We start from the raw sequence: 20,479 nt of genomic DNA on the forward strand, positions 1-20,479 counted from the left end.
CTGCCAGAACTGTACCCTGACTTCTAAATAAGTAATAATTTTCTATTTTGTAGGGAGAACGTGGCAATCCAGGGGAAAGGGGAGAACCAGGTGCATCAGGACTCCAGGGTGAAAAGGGTATGGCTGGAGGTCATGGTCCTGATGGTCCAAAGGTAAGCTGAATGGACATTTGTGTTGCTGCAGTGATGTAATGTATAATTCTGCTTATTTGCATGAACATAAGAGACAGCTTTTTTATTATAAAAGGGATATATTTTCATGAAAGGTATCTTGTTTATATAAGGGTTCTAGGAGGACATATAAGTTACTCCAGTATAACAATATTAATAACTTGCAGGATTCTTAAATGTTGAGAAATCACGTTTTGTATTAATTTATATAGGTCTGAAGTTTAAATTTTTTCTGTGTTTCTCAGTGGAACTGGGAAAGCCATTTCTGAACTGCAGAAAACCCTCTAGCAATGCTTTAAGAACCATGTCAGTTTACACAAAGGCAGTTGGCAGGGTTGAGTGTTTAAAAGAAAATGCTGAAAACTGCATGCCTTTCTTTCACCTGCAATTGATTTAATTAGGCTTAGGAAGGTCACCCCAAGTAGGGAGTGCCTCTAGTAATGTGGGACCTGTAATAGACACGAGCTGTGAGAAGCAAAGAATAAATAAACAAAGCATCTCTGCCCCTGTTAACTTCTACCTGTAGCTACTTTGTGTAATAAACCCAGTGGCATCAAGGTCAAGGTAGAAAGATGCTCAAGCTTCTTTTTTTGCCTGTTCTCATCCCCAATACGCACCGAGTAAATACTAATGTATTTGGAAGGACTGCGGTATTACAACTGAACTTCCTGAGTAACACAATGGGAAAAGAAAAGTATTTGGACATGAATAAAGTCCAAATTTAAGAGAAAATTATTACTTAAAACTGTACCCCAGAGACTTCAACACAGGCACAGTGTGTTCTGCAGCCTAGAGACAAAGATACTTCTCAGATGAATAGTAACAACTTGTTCTTTATTCGCTTCAGGGAAGCCCAGGCCCTAGTGGGACGCCTGGTGATCCTGGCCCACCTGGTCTTCAAGGTATGCCTGGAGAAAGAGGGATCGCTGGAACGCCTGGCCCCAAGGGTGATAGAGTAAGTCTGTTTATTTCTGTTCTCCGGAGTAGAATCACCTGTCTCTTAATTAATTATTCCAGGGTATGAACTACTCAGCATTCAGTGTCGTAACTGAGACTTTCCGGGTATTTTCCATAGGGCGGCATAGGTGAGAAAGGAGCTGAAGGTACAGCTGGCAACGATGGGGCAAGAGTAAGTAAATCTATCACTCTTTTTAGACCTACTCTTCACACAGCAGATTGTTTATTGTGCTAGGAGTACTCAGCTCATAGAGGTAAACACTACTCAGCTCATAGAGGTAAACACTACCCAACTTGGCGATATCATGGGTTGATAGTCATTCTCATTACTCCTATCCTCCAAATGTTCAAGTTTTTCAAGACTGCTGTGCACAATGTTTTGGAATGTCTGTGTTCCAAGCCCTGTTTTGTATCATCAATAGTAGGAGTTAAGATGTCAATGGAAAGGATTCCCAGAAGTAGCGTGTTGATTTGGGATTCAGCTAAGCTGACTATAGTAAAAATGTGAAAAAAGAGACAGGCAGAGATCAATAGCCAAAAGCAGACATTCCAGCTCTGACCCTTAGACTAAGGCAGATACCTCCTTATTGTTTCAACTGAGATACCCACAGTCTGTTTCACAGGTGAAAATTCCTGTAAATGTACTAAGCCTCATATGGACAGTAAGTCACTGACACTTCTGGAAAGCTTTGAATCTCCTGTGCATAAACAATATGGCTAGTCTGCTCAAGACATGTTCAAGACATGTTGCCCACACTCTTCTGCAGAGACCAATCGTCCAATAATCCCAAATGCACTGGGTTTGCACTGTATGTATGCACTGACAATATTTTCTTCCCAGAAGTTACCGGAGTTACTTTTTACATGAACCACATATATCTGAGATTCTTGGGTTTTGCAAACCAGTTGGAGTACGAGCTGCTAGGCATTTGGAAATCTGAGGGACGTGCAAAAGATGAGGATCCTGACTGGACTAAATTTATAGTTAAAGAGGAAAAGGTTGTTGGAGCACTAACTTAAAATTACCAGCTGTGAGCTGGAATTAGTAATGTAAGTCAGATATTATCCAAAGCTACAGAACAGTTCTTAGTCCTTATAAGGCACGTTTATAGCTTACAGTAACTCATGAACAGCTAAAGTAATAGTGAGCTAAATGTACATCCCTGTTCTAAAGCCAGGTGTCTGCAGATATCTCTGCTACCTACCACTACAGCATTGATGGTGTTGCAGTATCCTTTGTTAATGCCTTGGTTTTTTTGTATTTCTCTACAGTTTGAACTAAGTTCCAGTGCAATTTTTTTGTGGGAGGGGGAATTTTGTTCAAGACAAACTTGGTGCAAGTTTGTGGTACTCTGCTTCTAATGAAAGAGGATTGTAATTGGAATATCTAAATATTCAAGAAGGTAATAATAGTTAGTGCTGTGGGATCATTATGTGGATGGAGAATTTGCAACCTAATTGCCTAACTGCCCCATGAAGAGAAAAAGGACACTTTTGAGGAGTTTGCAAGATATAAATGAATCTTCAAAAGTAATGATGGACCCTTTAAAATTAATTTAAGCAGTTAAATACTAGCAGAAAAGAAAGACAGATTCTGTGCAAGTGGGGAAAAAGGACTTAATTTCCTCCTGAGAAAGCAAAATAAAGCCAGGGCATTTTTTTTTTATCATTGGCCTTATTCATAAACACTACATAAAGGAAAAGATGAAGTTAGTGAGGAAAGAGGGAATGAAGGAAAGCAGGTCTTTTGAGATGTGGGATTTTGGTAACTGGGAGAGGAAATGCAAGTCAATTTTAGATGAAGAAGACCCAGCAAGTTTTCAAAGATAAAGGAGAGGAATTTAAAGGAATGAAAAAGCATATGGAAGTAACACATGATAGGTTTCAAACTAACTGTTTTGAAGCATCACTTCTCTAACTTCCTTTCATCTTAATTTGTTCAAAAGGGTCTCCCTGGTCCAATAGGCCCAACGGGTCCAGCAGGTCCCACTGGTGAAAAGGTAAAGATTTTTATTCCATTCCCTACTGAAGTTTCTTAGTATTATCACACTTTATTGGCACTTTTGCTACTCATCAAATAAGTTAATTGGGAAATAATAACCTGTAATTTCATTTTAAGGGTGAACCAGGTCCTCGAGGTCTAGTTGGTCCTCCTGGCTCCCGTGGAAACCCTGTAAGTAAACATGTTTGGTTTTTGCCTGGCATAAGTTAACAATATCTAACACTGATCCAAACTCCAGGCATTTGTCTCATTTGCTGATATATTTTCATCTTTTTCTTCCCCTTCCTTTATAGCCAAGATCTGTAGTTCTGTCTTGCACTTGCAAAACTATTAGCAGATTTTTTTCCTCTGTCCTATACTTGTTTTAGGGCAAACTTTACAGGGAGTTATACCCTCATTTACCTCACTCCTGAAAGTATGCCACCACTTTTAATTGTTTAAAAGTTTTTAAAAGCATGCCCATACCAGATACTACTGTTCGTGTAAAAATATTTAGATGGACAAAATGCAGATGTATACCTTAGTTCATCTAGTTATGTTAACTCTTGTCATCTTCCGTCTATTTGTGATTGTAAGGATTTTAAGGGTAGACTTTGATTAGGGAATTGGAGGCTCAGCCCTTCTAGATCCTTCATACTGCTTGGGATTGATTATGTCTCTGTCATAAATCAGAACAATCTTATTTTCAGTATAAATTGGAACAGCTTCCACCCCTCTAGGGAGTGCTGGAGCTTGGCAGTCTTCAACTCCTTCTTTTCCAAACAAATGTTGTGTGGAAAGCTCAGTTGAAGCAGCTCATAGCCTATTCTGACCTTGTAGAAGAATACATCTTTGAACTACTGTTTTTTTTCCCAGTCTATCTGATTGGAAGAGTAGGTTACATAAAGTGTGTGCTCATTGGCTAATTGTGCTATCTCTGGAAGTGGTTGTGAGCAGAATTTCTCCTACTGTGGTTTTAGTGCTTGCTCATGCCTTCCATCTCTAAACTCTGAAAGTTTAAATATAGTCTTGAACAAATGGCAGATCTTAACATCATAATTAATGTTGTTTATTTTGTGATTCAAAGATCATTTGATTTTGATTAATAGAGCAAAAGTATAATCACACTTACAGCAGTAAATAGTTAACATCCTTTCTTGTATATTTAACTGTTATGAATTGTTAAATACAATTATTCTATTTTTTCTGACCAGGGTTCCCGAGGAGAAAATGGCCCAACTGGCGCTGTTGGTTTTGCTGGTCCTCCGGTATGTGTTTTGTAACACTAATGAGTTTCCTTTAGTCATGCTTTGACATACTTAGTTTCCTTCATTATGAATAATACTGCAGTATTCTGGAACGTGACTCACATTTTTGTTGTGAAAAGAGTTGTTTCTTTTTCCCATCAGTATATCAAGTAAAGAAAAGGGCCAATAAATACCCTAGACAGTTGAAAAGTGGTTTTGTTGATAAGATTATGTAATTGTTCACCAGATTTCATATTTTCATGAATACGCTATGTTGCTCCTTTGAGATTAAAATGAGGCAAGTTATAAAGTGTCATCTACTGAAGGTAGCAAAGATTTGCTCCATGAGTAATGAAGGCTGGAATGAGCTGATGGACCAAATGGAAGGTTTGTGAGTTTTCCAGTGAATACCCTAAACTTTCCCACAGCCTAAATATTCTGTTTCATACCTTTCACAAAGAGTCAGGCACCTGCTTCCCTTGGTGGGAAAAAAAAGACTAGAAAAGACAATGTTTGTTCAGTCCCTTTTGCTTTTAGGTATGTAATAGCTGCTGAGGAAAATAAAATATCTAAAGAAAAGAAAAATGTGAGCTAGATAAGAAAATATTTTAAGTGGAAATACTGACTTCACAGACTGTTCAGAAAATCTCATCTGTGATCTTCTAAAGACTGTGCTGAACCGTTGCAGTTCTTTTGAACTGAACCGTTAAGCAAGTGCAGTGTTTTCTGGGCTGATTTGTTCTCCTGTTATTTTTTGCCTTCTAGAAATTCCCTACAAAATGACTTTGTTAGGCTGGAAAGATTTGGTATTCTCTGACCTGATGTCTCTTCTAAATATTATTTCTTATAGGGCCCTGATGGTCAGCCAGGAGTAAAAGGTGAACCTGGAGAACCTGGACAGAAAGGAGATGCTGGATCTCCAGGACCACAGGGTCTTGCTGGGTCTCCTGGTCCACCAGTAAGTATAAATAGCATCGTCAGAGAACCAGTGGCATAGGCTGATCTTGCTTATTTAAAATGTTCTGGGTGTTCACTATCACCCTTCTCTTTCTCCTTTCCTCTTAGGGTCCTCCAGGTGTTCCTGGTCTGAAAGGTGGTAGAGGAACTCAGGGTCCACCTGTAAGTAGATCTTATTTTTATGACCTGACTGCAGATAATCTAATACTGAAATTTTATGTAATGTGTTTCCTCACCTCAGCTTGTTTTTCACAGTCTGTAATTATAACATTTGCTCACTAATTCAGCTGAGAACATTTAAGGTAACCAGTGCTGTATTTCTCTCAATAAAGTTGGCATTAAAATGTTTTTTAGGGTGCTACTGGATTCCCAGGATCTGCTGGAAGAGTTGGGCCTCCAGGACCTACTGTAAGTCAATTGTCGTAGTCCTAATAGGTGTGTTTTATAAACTGGTTGTTGAAAACCTGAAGACTAAATAAAGCAGGAAAGGTGAAGCAATGTTTATGGCCTCACGCTATAGAGAAAACAGCTTGTCAGCACTGACCTCTGTGACTGCCTACTTACATCCGACTTCATTAAATAAAACTCATTATTCTTGGGCTTGATCCAGTGTCAGTGTGTACAAATTAGTGCACGACTTCTCACTGGGTTCAGCAGGTTTTGAGCTGTTCAAGCTGCTCTAATGACTTAATTGCTTACAGGAACATAACAACAACCTATATCTTCCTGTACTTTTTACTTTTTTGTCTCTTCAATGGTGACTGAGGCCTCTGCTGGGCTATCTTGTCAGTGGAGATACTCATAAGATCCATTAAAATAAATTAAAACAAAACCAAACCATAAAATCTCTTATGTCAAAACATTTTCAGAAACACTAAAAAAAAAAAAAATTAGCTGTGGATCAACAAGTGAGCATTCAACTCCACACAGAGAACTGTGTCACACTCTTCATATGTCTTTTAATGTTTTGATGAGAAAAATAACGTGCAGTTGTTGTGAGTTTATCAAAAGGTGAAGTTTATGGAAAACATAATATACATGTGAAGTCTTGTAAAAGTATTTGAGAAATGAACAAAGGTCCATTAAAACACTAATTTGTACCACGTGAATGAAAAATTTGAATATGGACTTCAGCTTGATGATCTTGGAAAGAATGGGCAAGGGTGAGTTTTCTAGCAGTAGCTGTACACCTGAGGTAAAAAAAGGAAAAGAAAAAAAGAGAGAAACAAAAAAAAGAGTGTCTTTTAAAGGGAGGGAGTTTGGAATTGCAAATTGAGGGGGAGAGGGTAGAAGTTGGACATAATTTGATGAGATGTTTATTTCGTCTCATTTATAGATAAGATGATAATAGCTCTTCACTCGGGCCTTCCTTAGAGTATGCGTATTTATAGTTAATCAAAACACAGTTCTTAGAATTTAATTGTCCTGAACAGAAAAGTACTGTCCTGATCCAATGTAATGATGTGTTTTAATCTTCTTAGGGAGCTCCAGGGCCTGCTGGGCCTATTGGTGAGCCAGGAAAAGAAGGTCCCCCAGGTCTTCGTGGTGATCCCGGTTCTCATGGCCGTGTGGGAGACCGAGGGCCAGCTGGGCCTCCTGGTGGTCCTGGAGACAAGGGCGACGCAGGAGAAGACGGGCAGCCAGTATGTCCTGGTTGATGTTACTAATTCTCCCTAGACCAACTCTAGGCTGGGTGTCATTGTTACTTATACTTATTGCTACTGAGATGATAGTAACGTTTTATCCTTTGTGGATTTCAGGGCCCAGATGGCCCCCCTGGTCCAGCAGGAACTACTGGTCAAAGAGGTATTGTTGGTATGCCAGGACAGCGAGGGGAAAGAGGCATGCCAGGGCTGCCGGGTCCTGCAGTAAGTAACGACCACGTCAATAGGCCACCAGCTTGGGCATTCTCATCATCTTTGTGGGATTGAGAGCGTAGTGCCCCGTAGCACGAGGAGAAAGTTGGAGAACTCCAATTGTAGGAACAAATATAGAGAGAATAGTAAATAACATGCAAATGCCTGAGGTGGGAGATTTTGTTTCTGCCATAACGGAAGATCTGAACCTGAATTAAGAGTAAGTGGGTAATAGCATTAAGACTTCTGGCTAAAATGTTCCTATTTGACTTAAAACTAGATCCTTGAAAAAAACAACCCCTGACTCTTCATTTAGGTGCCCAAAGGTCACTTGAATGTGAGTAAATATTCTGTAACTGCTATTTCATAAATTGTGAACTACAGTCTTCAAAATGGCCATTTGTGCTGTCTGTGCTTTCATGTAGGATTTATAGATGGTTATTGGAAAGCCCAATGATCCAGGAGATCAAGTCATTGAATAGAGTATTAGTAAAAGGAGGATCTGCCATTACCACTGGATCCATAAAGTCAATTTATAGTTAAAGTTGGCCAGAAATTATTCCAGGCTAACAAGATTTGTTGGTGTTGAGTCAGACAAAAAAAAAAAAAAGATGTTACTTATTTCAAACTGCATTACATTTTTCCAGAGTCAAAAAGACCTTACGTAATGCAGATAATGCCATCAGACATATTGATATATCAAAGGAGTCTGTGGTACTAGATAGAATAACTCCAAGTGCAGCTTCTAGTCAATAAAAGCCTATTCAGAAGCAACTAACACAATTAAACTGCTTAAAAATACACGGTATATTACATACATATTCACAATATATCAGAACACTTTCATTAATTATCAGGTTTTGGAATTTACAAATGTTGATGGTACTTCAGACTGGATTAATGAGTAGTACTTTGCAGGCAGCAGGTTTTTTGTGCTTTCTTTGTTTTGTGATTAAAATTTTTATATGGTATTTCTCATCTTTTTTAGGGTACACCAGGAAAACAAGGTCCCACGGGGCCACCTGGTGATAAAGGTCCCCCAGGACCTATTGGTCAGTCAGGTGCCACTGGACCTGTAGGTGAAGCTGGTCCAGAAGTAAGTATTAGAGCCTCGTAACATGCAAAAAAAGCCAGTCTAGTGGTTATTCTCCTCGACTTGAAGTTAGAGGTGGAGAACAACTTTCTAGTTCTTCTTACAGAAATGCAGATTACAGAGCTAATCAATAACCCTATTTTTATTTGATAACTCTAGGGACCTGCTGGTAATGATGGTACTCCTGGACGAGATGGAGCTGTTGGAGAACGTGTAAGAATATATTTTTTTCTTAAGTCACTTCTGGAAATCTCCCTTTTATTATTGACTTATTTTAGATTTTCTCTTCAGTCAGTTAATTTGAATTGAGAACTTGTTCTGAAAGTGTATCACGGCTTTGAATAAGTAGTAACTCTCAAAGTTGGGGAAACCTGGTTAAGAACACCTGCCTCCACAAACTCAGACTTGAGGTCTTACAGAAGGAATATCTTTGTAGATTGTAATTGCTAGAAAATAGATTAGCAATGCTAGAGTCCTGTTGCTTTGGTGTAGTCCATCCAGTCCTCTTTAGATAAATAATGTTGAAATTATGTTTTGCAGGGTGATCGTGGTGAACCTGGCCCTGCAGGCTTACCAGGTTCCCCAGGGGGTCCAGGAACTCCAGGTCCTGTTGGCCCTCCAGGAGATGCAGGTCAAAGAGGTGAAACTGTAAGTGAGACTTTTTTTCTTTTTTAAACTTTGTTTATCAAAAAACTATTGTGTATGCTTTTGTGCATTACTTCACATATCTTCTGTATGCAACCTTTGTAGGGTTCTCGAGGTCCGATGGGTCCCCCAGGTCGTGCAGGAAAAAGAGGTTTGCCTGTAAGTTCTCCACGGTCACTGAGTTTTATCTGAGATACTTTTTATAGGAAAGTGTAGGAGAAACTGAGCCCAAATTAGAATGCTGAACAGGGCTTCAAGTTTTAGTGTTCTGACTGCAAGTGGATGCAGGTAGTCTTCTGAGCTGCAAAGCTATACAAATCTGTTTGAACACACTGGTATTTCTACACTTTTTTAAAAAATACTTTGCAGAGAAATGACAAATGCTTTGGAAGCCTCTTTATTTGGAGCATGTTGCTGTCCGGATGATGGTAGGACCTGAGTTAACAAATGGCTAGAGTCTGTGTTTGACAATTCAAATAAGGGGTGAAGAACAAAAAGGCAGATTTTTAGATAAAAATGGCAGAAATATAACAAAATCACCTGTTCCCATGGAACTGCCTTATTAAAGTCAAGAGAGACTGACTTCAGTCCAAATGGAAAAACAAACAAACCCCATCTTTTTGTGTTACATAACGCTGTTACAATCCAAGCTTGGAACAAACAATTAATTGCAAACTTGGGAAATTCAAAAGAATGTTGTTCTGTCCCTAAGCAGATGTCATATGAGAGACAGGGTAAGTTTATTGAGTAGTTAGTGATAACGATGTCATTGATAAACTATTTGGAATCTGGCATTGAGAAATTTAGCACGCAATTTGGGCTGAGAAATACGGAATTGAAAGCAGAAGCCATTTTTTCTAATGAATCTTGAATTAGTATGAAAAGTTTGAAAGTATCAAAAATACCAAGAATGAAATTGTGACAGTAATAGAACCAAGCTATTTGTACTGGGAAGCCTGAACGTTGTTGTCTGGAGTTTGGGAATGTAACTTCAGTTGTACTTTAATCATAGTGAAGGTGAAGAGAGCTGTGAGAAGTAAAGATGCAACATGGACGATTTCATACTGAAAATATGTTTTATCATTATGAGTCTGTGAGAGATCCACAATATTTCAATCTCCTCTACAAAAATCATTTGCAATATCCAGTAAGGCAAAGAAATTTCTCAATCTTAAAAAATTTGTTATGTAGATTATTTAGTATCATTATTACAGGGTTTTTTTTACTGTGTTATGAAGTTAAATAGATTAAATTTACCACAACTATAATTAAGCACAACACAGTTTTCTGTAATTATTTACTTATTCTTTGGTAAAAAATTAAGACTCTTGGAGCTGCTCCAGCATCACCTTCTTTCTAGCTTTAGACGTGAAGGAGGTCTGAATGCAGTGTCTAAAAGCAAATGAGGGGTTTTTGAGGTTAGGGGCTTTTTTTTCCAGTTCAGAATTTTACATTTCATCACTGATATTTACAGGGGCCCCAGGGACCTCGTGGTGACAAAGGTGACAATGGAGATCGAGGCGATAGGGGCCAGAAAGGACACAGGGGTTTCACTGGGCTTCAAGGTCTTCCTGGTCCTCCTGTAAGTTGTTCTGTTTTTACTGTAATTTTATTTCCTTGGTAGTTAAATAATGTATCAGGTACATAGTTATTTAAAATGGGAAAAAAAGCAAACGTGAGTTATTTTTTTTCCCACAGGTGGAAAAGTGGCCAGGCTGAGTGGCCTGGCTGTCTGTACTTGCTAGTATTTTTAATGCAATTTTACAATACTATTGCATGATGAGGTAAACCTGTGCTTTGCAGGATATGTGTTCTCCTACTCTTGTTCCATTTGTGCCAGTCCTGCAGTGACCGATCACTGACAGTCTGTGACTGCAGAAGATGATAATAAAAGTTGATAGTTTCAGATAAGCACATTAGAGTGTGAAATGCTTTTTGCCAGTGTGTGAACTCTTTACAGTCAAGGAATCAAATGCAAAATCCCGCGAGGACTGTGATAGTATCTCTCGCTAATATTTGTGAGATGATTTCATTATTTCAGCAGCAATTGAATGGAAATGCCATGGAAAACTTAATTTTTTTTACATTTGTTCACTGATCCTGTGCAAGAGCTGGAAGTTTCAACATGCAGGAAAAGAGTCAACAAAAAAAACCCAACACCAAATCATCTTTCCACTTCATAAGAGCGCTGTCAGTTAGTTACTCTTTTGTAAGCCAATCTGATTCTAAATGTTATGAAAGCAAGGCTTTTCTGCAGAAACAAATTTATATATAGCCAAACACCAGTAAATTCTATTATTCTAAATTGTGATTACAGTTGTTACTCTGTCTTTGTGACAAATAGAATGAAAATGAATCGTAAGAGGGAAAGGTACTACCCATTGTTCATGTATATTATAATCCTATGTGGTAGCGCACTCATTCGCGACATCCTATTCATACAGAATTGTGTATATCACACACTAATTCTTTAAGACTAAAGGAATATGCTTTAAATGTCACAATGATACAATAATTTCTTCTGTTTAGGGTCCTATTGGTGAACAGGGCAGTCCTGGCATTCCAGGCCCATTTGGTCCTCGAGTGAGTATAATGTTTCAGATTTAAGATTTTTCTTGCTTGGTTTTTTCCACAATCAGACTTCTAGTTCTGCTTCACTTTTATTTCACTGGCTTTTATTGAATTCAGTATCATGTGGTGATTACCCCACTATCTTTTGCTGAGAGACATTACCTTGTTTAATACAGTAAAGCTTTGACATAAGTGTAGTTTATAGCTAGATAAAAAGGTCAGTTCAGAATACCTACAGGGCTACAGTCTCTTTTTACAGACACTTTTGCTGCAGCTGATGCAAAGCCATATATGTGGCAGCTCTGCTAATTGCTGCTCTGCCTTTCATATCCCCATGTATGTCATTCACGCAAAAGTGAAGGAGGAATATGACTCCCTTGGATGTTCCCAAGTGACAGTATATCTCTGAGTCTGTATACATCTGGGGTGTACAGCAGCTACTCCAGTCTGCGTAGCACCTGGAGTTGAACCCGCCTAAATGGTTTAGGGAAAAATATCCAAGGTATATTGGCTGAGATGATTGACTTCAGAAGAACAGCACTGAAACTGCCTTCTTACTTTTAGAGAAGAAGAAAAAGGGTGATTTTTAAAAGTTTGGTAATAGACACAAATAATATGATTGCTTCCTGAAAAGATATTGCTTGTCAAGGGCTGTTTTGTATAACTCTGTTATTAAATACTAAAATACATTCCTTCTTTCTTTTATATTTTCTAGGGTCCTCCAGGTCCAGTTGGTCCTTCTGGCAAAGATGGAAGTCCCGGTCCACTTGGGCCAATCGGGCCTCCTGGTGTTAGAGGGAGTGTAGGAGAAGCTGGACCTGAGGTAAGTTGATGGGAATATGGAGGGAAAAGGTTATCTTCAAATAATGAGATTTTTTACAGTCCATTGCATCAAACATCCATGAGCTCAAGACAAATGGTAAGTTTTGATACAGTTTCTCCAACAAATAGCCAGGGTAACTGTGTATCGAAAGGGCTCATTTCTTACTCGTTTTCATCTTCCGGACCTGTGACGATCGCAGTCTCATCCACCTGTGCTCTCCTTAGGCCAACCTGGGGCTACTTCTGCAGTTAGCTCACTGGATCCTGCTGGATCTGCAGTTCAACATGGCCATTTGGCAAGTTGGGTCCTAAAACCTCAGGTCTAAGCATAGGTCAGTTGGCGTATCTGGAACCAGCAGTAGTTCAAAGTCAATAGTCCCACAAAGGTGGCACTGAATTCGAACAGCCACGTGACTGATTGCCAGCAGCATACTTCATCATGCCTTGCGTTAAGGAAATCCTTCAGCCCAAATTCTAACACTCAGCTCAGCTGACCGTCAGCCTGATCTGAAGCTTACAGACATCAACCGTGAGCTGATTCGCATGAAAAATGAAAAATAGTTTGACCATTTTGGAAAAAGTCCTAAACCTTTGCTAAACGCCCCAGGCATATTCCACGTTTACCAATTCGCGATACCCTAAGTCATAAAATGTAAGTTACGCTATCCCAGGAAAGATAAGTTAGAAAATTAGAGGGATTTGAGAAAAGGGTCATCTAGATGATTACATGAATGAATATTGCTTATTTTGGGGAAGAAGTGGAAAAGGTGGAATAAACATAGAATAAAATAATGAGCAAGTCAGAGAAGGCAGTTTCTGCGGTTTTTCTGTCTTGTAAGACATGGTGCTTCCTGTGTTTATCGTGTGCTAATATTCACCCTGTTTCATTTGAATTTCTGCCAGTTATGGGTATCTCCACTTCTGCTGAGGCACCAACACTTGAATGGATAGTCTATGGGAAAACATAAGAATATAATGTGTATCCAAATCCTTCATCTGTGTAATGAGACAGAACAAGAAATACCGCATACCAGTAACTTTAGTTTTGCTTTCCATGGTGGCTTGCTGCAACTGTAAATTGGAAGATTTCATTTGTCAGATGCAGCACGTATTAGTTTGGGTGTGTCCTCTGTAGTAAACATTTGGATGACTAGTTGTGAATTCTGAAGTAATTACTCTCAAACGAAATGCCACATTCTGATATACCATCTGATGCACCAGAGCATTAAACTTACAATGAAGGCATGTTACAGACTTTCTGCTGCCATGGAAGAGCTGGCAGAGCCTGCAGGTGGAGATACGTTTATTAACAGATATATTCTGTCTCAAGACTCAGTTACCTCCCCAAGTGTCACAATTCAGGTTGACAGAAGGACCTCACAACCCTTCATTCAGGAAAACATACTTAATCAGGAAAACACCTGCTCTACAGAATCTGCAGATTCTGTCTCACATACCTGTGGCCAGAAAGCTCAGCACTGTGCAGGATAAATGTAAAGATATTTCTAGTGCCAAATTTTCCGTCCAGGCTTTACTAATTGAAAATGTGCCTGAGGTGACTCAGGGGAAGCAGGAATTTTAGATTGCTCTAAAAATCGCTTACAGCTGTTGGGAATTTTAAGAAATAAAGTTATTAGGCAGGGTTTTGAACAAGGAGGGACAGATGGCTTAAAAAAATAGAATGAGGCGGCCGTTCCTTGATGACTTTTTCCAGCTGTTAAGTTTGAAATCAGGAGTAAGAAAAAGTTGAGCAAGGTATTAAGACAGGCAGAGAGGGCATGAAGCAGAGAGAATACCTCACATGCAGTTCTAAGCCCTTATCCCTGTTCCTGGAAATGTGAATTGTTTATCTGTATCTGAATTTTCACTGTGCATTAGGGTGACTGGCTGTGAAGTTTTGCTTTTTCAGTGGCTGGCTTTGCTATCATTTTGCATAGTATTCACTCTGCTGTGCCTCTATTGCCTTTTTTTTTTTTTTTTTTAACCTTAGGGTCCACCAGGTGATCCTGGCCCTCCTGGCCCTCCAGGACCTCCAGGCCATCTCTCTGCTGCCATTGGTGACATTATGGGACACTATGATGATGCTATGGCAGATCCACTACCAGAGTTTACTGAAGATGAAGCAGCCCCAGATGACCATAATAAAACAGACCCAGGAGTCCATGCCACACTGAAGTCGCTGAGCAGCCAGATTGAGACTATGCGCAGCCCAGATGGTTCAAAGAAACACCCAGCACGGACTTGTGATGACCTGAAGCTGTGCCACCCATCCAAGAAAAGCGGTGCGTATAAACACACCATCTCCTGTATGTGCCATATGATTCTGTCTTATTTCCAGTAGATACTTGGTCACTGGAAAAAATGTGTAGTACAGATTTTGGTGGCTTAAACTGACATTCACACTAGGAGCTTGAAAACTTCTTGCCAATGAAGTGTATATTCTACTGTATCCCATATTCATTTATTCAATATTTATTCAGATGTATTTTAAAATCTGAAATATTTTATACTTCCATGGAACACTACTTCTGAAAAGTGTTTTTACCATGGAGTACCGCTTATCTGATGACAGAGCTAGGTTGGTACACTAGTTGTGAATGTTTGCTTAATTGCTATTAGCTCAAAACATTGCCTGTGGGCTGATAACCTGTGAGTGCTTTCCGTCCAGAATTCTCTGCTGCTCCATAATGGCAATTCATAGGTGGTAATGCCAGTTAGGACTTTTCCTAATTTATATGGATTATCAGTGATAACTCAGAACAGGAAGGTAGAGATAATTTGTGGCAGGCCTTACAAGCTTTTTCCCTGTTTCCTGAAAGTTTGCGTCCAACATCAACGTTAGGAGGGGCTGCCATTGATTTCTCATATGTAGGGAAAACTGTCTTCTAGCCCTTGTGTGTTCTTGATGCACTTGCAGTGTCCAAGAGCTTTGCAATAGATTTAGACAACCTTAACCTTAAACAACTTTCAAGTCTGCATTCCCCAGTTTTGAAATACTGGAAATACTGATCAGCTTTTATCTTGAAGTAACATTATAGTGTATACCTGACACACACATCAAAACATGCATCAGATTATGTGAAACATATGCCTGTTTTCCTTGTGTTTTGTACTGTCATGACATACTTTTGCTTATATCTCCCCAGTTATTTCAAGAATCTTGATAATGTAACGGAATCACATGTTCTTTATAGGTGAATATTGGATTGATCCTAACCAGGGGTGTGTTGAAGATGCTATAAAAGTATATTGCAACATGGAAACTGGAGAGACCTGTATTTCTGCAAACCCATCTACTATACCACGTAAAACATGGTGGGCCAGCAGGTCATCTGACGTAAAGCCCATTTGGTATGGCCTTGATATGAACAGGGGATCACAGGTAATATATTAAATACATTAAATATATTTAATGCAAGAATCGACTTCTGTGAAACTTGCTTCCTTCAGGTTTAGAACTTCATCTGCTATTCTGAGCAGATTCTGCTACAGTCAGAACATAATAATTATTGATTGACTGGTTTATATTCAATTGGTTGTTATCATAGAGTAATTATAGGAAAGAGCTGGGAGAAACAATGCAAGTGCATCTAAGGCACGATTGGCTATAAATATACCAGTGCTGGAAGAGACTTATTTCTCTTGATCCCAAAAACTTCAACTTCTGTAGCAGTCTACTTCAGTCATTCACTATCCTTGCCCTTAAAAAGTGTACTTTTACCCTAACATATGATTTAAATCACTGCCGTTTTAATTGAATTCTACTGTTTTTTTCGGAAAGCTCTTTACTGCTAAAAAATACAAAGCTTACTTTATAAATCCTCTCAGCTACTGTGTTTTTAAAAAAAGTACGATTGTTATCATATGTGTCAGAATGCTCCATGCCGAATACATCAGTCTCCAGGCAGACAAAAATTCCACTCTTAGCTTTCTGTCAGGTTTTCCCTCCATGGTAGCTTCTAAAAGTAGGCTTAATGATCCTGCCAAATAACAGAAGTCTATGCTATGCAAAGTATATAATTAATTAACATGCTTTTGTCATTTTTATTCCTAGTTCATCAAATCAAAAGCACAGAAAATATTTTCAATTGTTATTTCATAGGAAGTAATTAAATATCTTTAAAATGAGTATTTGGTGTGTAAAAATAATAGTGCTGTTATCAATTGGATTCCTGATGACAGTTCAGAACTTCAACAATTGAGAACAGATGTGATATTGAGAACAGATGTGATATTGATTGCTTTTATTGAGATGCTTTCACTTATTATTAAATTCAGGAGAACTTGCCATGACCCAAGATGTCACAGTTGACATTTAGCTGCCTGCAGAGCTACACGTAGGGTTTTTGTAAGTCAGATGTTTTTTGGAGGAAGAAATTCTCTTCAGGAATACTATAAAAAAATATTTCATTTTTGAAAACACTTTCAGATGTTTTCACTATCAGTTAGTTATCAGATTTGATAACTAACAGTATCATCTGTGTAATAGTCATATGCACTCTTTACAGATTCTAAACAATAAATATGTCTGAGATACATTTTGTAAAAACCGACAGTGTCAGTGCATAAGATTTTCTTTTTTATTCACCAGTTTCAGAGAAATGTGTACATTTTCAGTCATTCATGACTTTTTTTTTTTTTTAAACAATGATTCACAAAGCATGAATAAAATGAAACCTGCACAGGTAGGGAAAATATCTCGGGAATTTTAGAATTTTTGTTATCGGGAGAAAAATTGCTTCTGTTTTTTATAAAAACAGTGGCACATTGTAAAATATTTTTCAAACTTCTGTGTAAGTTAATTAGTTGATAAAGTCCATATGCAAATCTATAGTTATCTTTATATAGTCAAATTTTCTGGCTGTGATGCTTCTAAATACAATACAAAGCCTATAGAAAACAAGCTGCTAACGTTGCAATATAGCAGGTACACTATAAAAGGGTTTTCTGTGCTTGACGTTTCTTATCTAGTTTGAGGTTGCTCTAATGCACTATTTCATACATAAGGTTTAGCTCCTACTGAATCCCTTTTTGAAAGAAGGCAGAATTCATTCCAAAACTTGGCATATCTGTGGAGACCCAACTGCCTTTCAGTTGTTCCGCTGCAGAGCTTTACAGTCAAAATTCTGCAAAATGATCCTTGTTCCAGGATGCCTACATTTCTTTGTCCTCAACTGGCAGCAAATTACAAAAGAAACCATTCTTAGATATTGTGTAGTAGGGCTCCTGCTAGTCACGTCTGGAAAGGGTTACGATAATGACAGATGTTCCTAAAATTCATGAACTCTTAATGAATTTTCATGTAATATATGTTGATTTGTTTCTTTATCTTCACAGTTTGTGTACGGGGATACAGCTGTCACTCAGATGACATTCCTGCGCCTCCTATCAAAGGAAGCTTCCCAGAATATCACTTACCTTTGTAAAAACAGTGTTGGGTATATGGATGACCAGACTAAGAACCTGAAAAAAGCTGTGATTCTGAAAGGGGCCAATGACCTGGAGATCAAAGCGGAGGGAAACAGCCGATTCAGATACACTGTTCTGCATGACAGCTGTTCTGTAAGTTTGGGGGTTTTGTCGTTTGTTACAGAGAAAAAGGACTTTTGTCTTCTAATGGTTTCAGTTCCTTCTTGATTTAGAAAAAAATCCATAGAATGGGGTAATTAAAATGCTACAGGATTTCACCATGAATTGTAGAAGTAACTGATCAAGTAGGTATTTTACTACAATTCTAGCTTCACATAATAGAAGTCTGCACTATTTAGAGGATATTTACAAATTACTAGTTACTAGTGAGCGTACTGAGATACATATCTTGCCATTTTTCACTTTCCAGTATTTGTGTACCTCTGTGTGGAATCACACAAAGAGGTCAGATAACCTCAAGCATTTGTCTACCAGATGGGTAAGATTATTGCTGGAGGAAGCTCATTGGTACTATGACTGACTGAGTTGGAAAGGAAAATGTTTCCCCCAAAAATTCTTAGTGGGCATAAAAACCAGCAAGTAGTAAATTCTTCATGTTCATTAGCATTCTCAGCCACGCCCAAGATACTGGCAAAATATTTCTAAAATTAATTTTGCACTTGAAATGAATTGGAGTGCTCTCTGTGCTTTAAAGTAACATAGCCCAAGAATATGTGTGCAGGCGCGTATTGAGAAGAATTTTGTAACATAAAGAAAAATCAGTCCAGCTTGAGGGGGAAGTCCTGCCGTGTCAATCTGACAGGTCTGTTCATCAGTGTAAAAGCAAGATATATACATTTTAAAGTAACCAAGGTGCAGTACGGGCGGGGGTGTGTTGCTCAGTGAAGGTACAGTGAGATCTCTCTGAACTATCAGTCAACTGACCCACCAGCTGGAATTCAGGCTGTTTCTGACATGGGCTCTGGCCTAAGTTTTTCTTTTTTTTTTTTTTTTTTTTTTTCCCCCTCCAGAAACGTAATGGGAACGTGGGCAGGACTGTCTTTGAGTACAGAACGCAGAATGTGGCACGCTTACCTATCATAGATATTGCACCGGTGGACATTGGCAGTACTGACCAGGAATTTGGAATTGAAATTGGGCCAGTTTGCTTTGTGTAAGAGGAAGGGGGGAAATTAACACGCTACCCAGCAACAGCAGCAATTAAACACATGAACTTAGACTGATTGAAGTTAATCCTGAGACTCTTGAAGTAATGGCTGATATTGGATCAGCATTGTATATACGGTTCTTTTTAAATGCCCGGCCTCCTTTTGAATATTTATTTTACTTACAAACCTTCCGTTTTAAATGAATGAAACCAACTTTTTAGTACAACAGTATGATTTTAAGAGGATTGATGACCACCTTTTAAAAGTAATATGAATCTTTTTCCTCGCTTTTGTTTCAAATTATTTTGAAATTTACAGGTATTCAAAATAGATAGCTTTAATGTGGGACTATGTAAAGCTCTAAAGATTATTTCTTTTGCTTGGATGCATACTGAATAACAGAAAAGTAGAGCACTTTTGTGAACCGTTGGCTATATTTCAATCATACCTACTCCCTCAACCCCAGTTTGTCTTCCTGTGGTTGCCAGTATGATAGTCGTTATCAGAAATCTGTGTCTTTTGTAGAAGAAAATCTCTTCAGATAAGATCATCTTAATTTGGCATTGTCTTTCCTGCACTTTCCTATGTAATAGTCTGCTCAGAAGAGTATTCGATAGCCATGATTAATTTATGAAGTAAAAATACTACTGGGGTAAATATGAGCTTTCAGTAGGGGTGTCCCATATCTTAAATTTTAAGGCCAGACTTCACTTCTCACAATGTATCTGTGTAATTCTATTAAATTATCCTTAATCTTCAAAATACATCTTAAACCCAATACTTGTTGATTTCCCAATACTTGCCCATCTAAGAAGCCATTACATATCAAACCATACAGATGTCTTATATATGGTGCCAATTTATGTATGTTGCAAATCATTCACATGTATACCAGACCAATTGCTAATAAAGAGAAAGAAAGTTTAGAAATCAATTGTTTTTAGCTGACATCCAGACATGCATCACCATTAATTTGACTTACTGGCCTTGAGTTGTCAAGGCAAGAAAGTTCCATCATTTCTTAGCATGAGCTACCTCATCTCTGGAATTTGGGATGCATTTAATATTCCTGTTTTTATTTTAGATATTAAAAGGTGCTATGCTTCTGTTGTTATTTCGAGAAAGGAGATAGGCAGGGCAAAACCAACAAAAAAGTGATGGTGCTAAATGACTCTGTAGAAGGCTGGTGAAATAAAGACTCCTACCATCAATGTCATTTTCAGAGCTTAGCTGTTAGGCTTATGGTGTTTGAGAGAACAATGTTACAGTGCATTTATTTGTTGGTCATACAGTATATAGAATGTTTTGTGCCACTGACATGCTTTATTTTGTAAAGTATGTGGGTACAAACTTACTTAGTTTTTTTGTTTCTTTATTGCATCTGTGCTCTCCACGTTTTTTGTTTGTTCCTTTAAAAAAAATAAATAAACAGCTGGGGCCATCCCTAAAGAAAGTCATGCACATAGCTTTATTCATGTATCTTTGCAAAGCATTTAATTAAATACATGCTTCTCGCTATGTAAGTGGTTTCCTTTTTGTAGAATTCCTTCCAGTGTATCCCATATCAGTTCATTTCCAGGAAATTAAAAATAGCAGTATTTA

At 38.3% G+C, this 20,479-nt stretch overlaps 1 protein-coding gene across 1 annotated transcript in view; it reads left to right on the forward strand.

Annotated features, from left to right (window-relative positions):
* Nucleotides 1-20,479, forward strand: part of COL5A2 (collagen type V alpha 2 chain) — a 50,551-nt gene extending 30,072 nt beyond the window's left edge. The window contains exons 30-51 of the mRNA XM_075153899.1: nt 54-152; nt 1,018-1,125; nt 1,246-1,299; nt 3,074-3,127; nt 3,247-3,300; nt 4,323-4,376; nt 5,206-5,313; nt 5,421-5,474; nt 5,667-5,720; nt 6,794-6,955; nt 7,073-7,180; nt 8,157-8,264; nt 8,421-8,474; nt 8,802-8,909; nt 9,012-9,065; nt 10,381-10,488; nt 11,436-11,489; nt 12,193-12,300; nt 14,290-14,581; nt 15,494-15,681; nt 17,637-17,861; nt 18,740-20,479. Coding sequence (XP_075010000.1) covers nt 54-152; nt 1,018-1,125; nt 1,246-1,299; nt 3,074-3,127; nt 3,247-3,300; nt 4,323-4,376; nt 5,206-5,313; nt 5,421-5,474; nt 5,667-5,720; nt 6,794-6,955; nt 7,073-7,180; nt 8,157-8,264; nt 8,421-8,474; nt 8,802-8,909; nt 9,012-9,065; nt 10,381-10,488; nt 11,436-11,489; nt 12,193-12,300; nt 14,290-14,581; nt 15,494-15,681; nt 17,637-17,861; nt 18,740-18,886 — 2,355 coding nt within the window. The 3' untranslated portion in view covers nt 18,887-20,479. The remainder of the gene's footprint in view (nt 1-53; nt 153-1,017; nt 1,126-1,245; nt 1,300-3,073; nt 3,128-3,246; nt 3,301-4,322; nt 4,377-5,205; nt 5,314-5,420; nt 5,475-5,666; nt 5,721-6,793; nt 6,956-7,072; nt 7,181-8,156; nt 8,265-8,420; nt 8,475-8,801; nt 8,910-9,011; nt 9,066-10,380; nt 10,489-11,435; nt 11,490-12,192; nt 12,301-14,289; nt 14,582-15,493; nt 15,682-17,636; nt 17,862-18,739) is intronic.

The sequence above is a fragment of the Calonectris borealis genome, chromosome 6 (genome assembly GCF_964195595.1).
Source record: "Calonectris borealis chromosome 6, bCalBor7.hap1.2, whole genome shotgun sequence".
Classification (NCBI taxonomy): domain Eukaryota; kingdom Metazoa; phylum Chordata; class Aves; order Procellariiformes; family Procellariidae; genus Calonectris; species Calonectris borealis.